Genomic DNA, 3854 nt, shown 5'->3' on the forward strand with positions numbered 1-3854 from the left:
TGCCTTTCCCTTTTATTAGCTTCTTATTTACTTTGGGTTTTTTTTTTTTATATCTCCTCTCCCCCCAGAAAAAAACCCATCAATTTTAAGTAATTTTCCTTTCTGGGTTTTGGTTTTTTTCTCAGATTTTGGGGTTTTTGGTTTGTTGTTGGCCTTTTCATTTTCATGTAGGATTTTCTCAGTAACCAAACAAGAAAAAAGATCAGTGCAATGTTGGTGAGAGTTTCTTTAGGTCTTGTTGTTCTTTTTCTTTCGATTTCATATGCTGCTTTTGAAGCTACTGCTAGAATCCATTATGACCGAATCAAAACTGGGAATCCCAATTCCAATTCCAATATTTCCAGTTTGGCTGGAATTGAATTCCCTGATCATATGAGCTTCAATGCAGTTTCTTCTTCTACAAGTACCAATGGTTGTTCTTGTCTTAATGATGATGATGATGGGTCAAAGAAGATTGTTAAGTTGCACTTGAACCAGAGACAAATAGATTCAAAAACAGAGCCAAAATCCTCTGTTTTAGATTCAACCATGAGGGATTCCATTAGGATTCAAGCACTTCATACAAGGGTCATTGAGAAAAAGAATCAAAATGCCATTTCAAGGCTAAACAAGCAATCCAGTTTGAAGCCGGCGATCGAAAAAGCCGCCGCACCAGAATCTTACACAGACGGGTTTTCCGGTCAGCTCGTAGCGACTTTGGAATCTGGTGTTAGCCTTGGTTCAGGGGAGTATTTCATTGATGTGTTTATTGGTACACCTCCTAAACATTTCTCTTTAATACTTGATACTGGTAGTGATCTTAATTGGATTCAATGTGTTCCTTGTTATGATTGTTTCGAACAAACCGGCCCGTATTATGATCCGAACGAATCGAGTTCGTATCGGAATATAAGTTGTCAAGATCCTAGGTGCAATTTGGTTTCACCCCCTGATCCTCCTCTGCCTTGTAAAACAGAGAATCAAACTTGTCCTTATTATTATTGGTATGGTGATAGTTCGAATACGACCGGTGATTTCGCGGTCGAGACGTTTACCGTCAATTTAACGTCGAACGGGAACTCGGAGTTTAAACCGATCGAGAATGTGATGTTCGGTTGTGGCCATTGGAATAGGGGTCTTTTTCACGGTGCCGCAGGGTTATTAGGCCTTGGGAGAGGGCCACTCTCGTTTGCCTCGCAGCTACAATCATTATACGGTCATTCATTTTCGTATTGTCTCGTTGATCGGAACAGTGATACGAATGTCAGTAGCAAGTTGATTTTGGGGGAGGATAAAGCTCTTCTCAACCACCCCAATTTGAATTTCACGTCTTTGCTTACCGGGAAGGAGAATTCGGTTGATACATTTTACTATGTTCAAATAAAATCCATCCTAGTCGGCGGTGACATCTTGCCCATACCCGAAGAAACATGGCGATTATCGACCGATGGTACCGGTGGTACCATCGTCGATTCCGGTACTACTTTAAGTTACTTTGCAGACCCTACTTACAAGATCATCAAAGAAGCATTTGTGAATAAAACAAAAGGGTATCCATTGTTGAAAGATTTCCCAATCTTGAATCCATGTTACAATGTGTCCGGGATCGAAAATGTAGAGCTACCCGATTTCGGTATCGAGTTCCTCGACGGAGCCGTATGGAATTTCCCGGTCGAAAACTACTTCATTTGGCTCGAAGACGACGTGGTTTGTTTAGCCATATTGGGGACGCCAAGATCAGCACTTTCAATTATAGGGAACTATCAACAACAAAATTTTCATATCTTATATGATACAAAGAAATCAAGGTTGGGATATGCTCCAATGAAATGTGCTGATGTTTAAAAGCTTCATTCACATTGTAAAACAATGGCACATTATTTAGATTAGATAACATATACAAGAAATCAAAATTCTTTTTTTTTTTTGTAAGATTTTCAGTTTATACATTAAAGAAAATGAAATTTAAACATTCTTGAATTGTTGTATAATAATAATAAAATCAAAATTTACTGGTAAAATGCCTTCTTTATTTATTGCCTTTAAAACATTAGATTTTTCTTTTTTGCCTAGCCTTGTTTATCATAATAAAATCATTGCAGGCTTTGCATATTGTTGGTAAAATTCCTATGGAGGTCCTTGTATTAGGAGTTAGATTGCATTTTTTTCCTTTTACTTAAAAAATAGGCAAATTAGTCCTTATACGTTAGATCAAAGAGCAAAAAGGTCTTTTTTGTTAAAATTTTCATCCATTTCTATTGTTAAAAACTGGTATGACTGATGAAATAACTAACTAGTTACACATGGTGTGTCACATGCACCTCATGTTGATGCACATGAACTAGTTTTCAATAGTAAAAGTTAATGGAATTTTTAACAGAATGATCAATTTATTCTTTAATCTAACGTACAAAGACTAATTTGTTTATTTTTTAAGAGAGGGGTCAAATACAATCTGTCACTTAATATAAGGACCTCAATGCTACTTTTACCTTAATTGTTGAATGAAAACTTTTGTTTTTGCTTATTTGACTTGCTGCTGCGCCAATAAAAAAAATGAAAAAAAAAGTTCTCTTAGATTTTGCTATTAGTAGCAAAAATTTTGGATTTAGACTTTATACTTTAATTTGATATTTTCTAGTTTATTTAGTTTTCGGATTTAGAAATTTTAATCTTGACCAAAGCACAGTTGTCAAATTCATTAAGTTCTGTTATTTTTAAAATCTTACGTGGCAGCCTTATTATTTATACGAGTAATGTCATTTCAGCTTGTTATTTCTGCATATTAATCACAAAAAAACTAGTTAATAGATTTAACTACTATTGTATCAAAATTGAAGTTTCAAAATTAATATAGACTAGGGATTAATAAGACAATTCAACTAAACAAATTCAATTGCTAAAGTCTTGGGTAATGATCGAAATTTTAAAATTTAAAAAGTGCAAAGACAAATTTTGGCTAAACTAAAATATAGACTACGAAATATACCTTGCCAAGGACACCCTTGCTACCAGAAATACCTTCCCCAAGGGTATCCTCAACACCTAACTTTGCTAGACTACCACCTCCACCACCTAACCTTGTTAGACAATGCTCTCTTCCGCCATTGGAATTGTTACACTAGGTTGTCAAGAATACACAAATCAACCGTATTGAGCATATGATATATCATCGTAAAGGTCTTATGGAGTAAAATAAGAAACTATAATTTTATTATTTAACTCTCTACCTTTACCTATTAAGAATATGCATCAAAGTTTCCAAAAAAATGTAATTTTTTTAACAATATCATCACATTGCGGCTCTCCATCCTCATTGGGCAAACCGTCTCCAACCTTCATGCCCCATAAATAACTTCACAAAATACAAATAAAAAAATTAATAATAAAATTTAACCATAGGAAAAGGTGGAATATTAATTGTGCTTAAATTTAAAAAAAATGATAAATTGATAAAAAGAATGGGTCAATTATTTGGTGTATAAATGCAATACTGTCATATGATATAATGGTATTAGATTAGACTTAGTCAACTGTTAGGTAAGCACCAAACTTTCTTTATTCTTATTTCGTTTATCAGTTTCTTTTGCGGTCGTCGCATTTACACTAATATTCTTTTTATATCTATTTCAATTTTTAATTTAATTTTTTATTACCCAATTAATTATATTCAAGTTCATAATCTTTAAATTGTAAGTACTTTCAAGAAGAAGAAGACTCAAATTTAAATCTTAAATACAATATTATTGAGAAGGGTAGTCATGAACGTTGAATATAGATCGTAAAACAGAAATCAAGAATATAAATATATATATATATAAGTAAAAGATTTTAATTAGTTTCTATGTTGACCTTTTAAATTGCTTTTCAAACTT

At 33.4% G+C, this 3854-nt stretch overlaps 1 protein-coding gene across 1 annotated transcript; it reads left to right on the top strand.

The window, feature by feature from the left end:
- LOC107920440 (aspartyl protease family protein 2) lies at positions 1-1959 on the top strand. Its single transcript, XM_016850171.2, has one exon. It carries the CDS (start codon positions 211-213, stop codon positions 1822-1824), a length of 1614 nt encoding a protein of 537 aa, XP_016705660.2. The 5' UTR covers positions 1-210; the 3' UTR covers positions 1825-1959.
- The last annotated feature ends 1895 nt before the right edge of the window (positions 1960-3854 follow it).

This window comes from Gossypium hirsutum, chromosome D07, assembly GCF_007990345.1.
Source record: "Gossypium hirsutum isolate 1008001.06 chromosome D07, Gossypium_hirsutum_v2.1, whole genome shotgun sequence".
NCBI classification, from domain to species: Eukaryota; Viridiplantae; Streptophyta; class Magnoliopsida; order Malvales; family Malvaceae; genus Gossypium; species Gossypium hirsutum.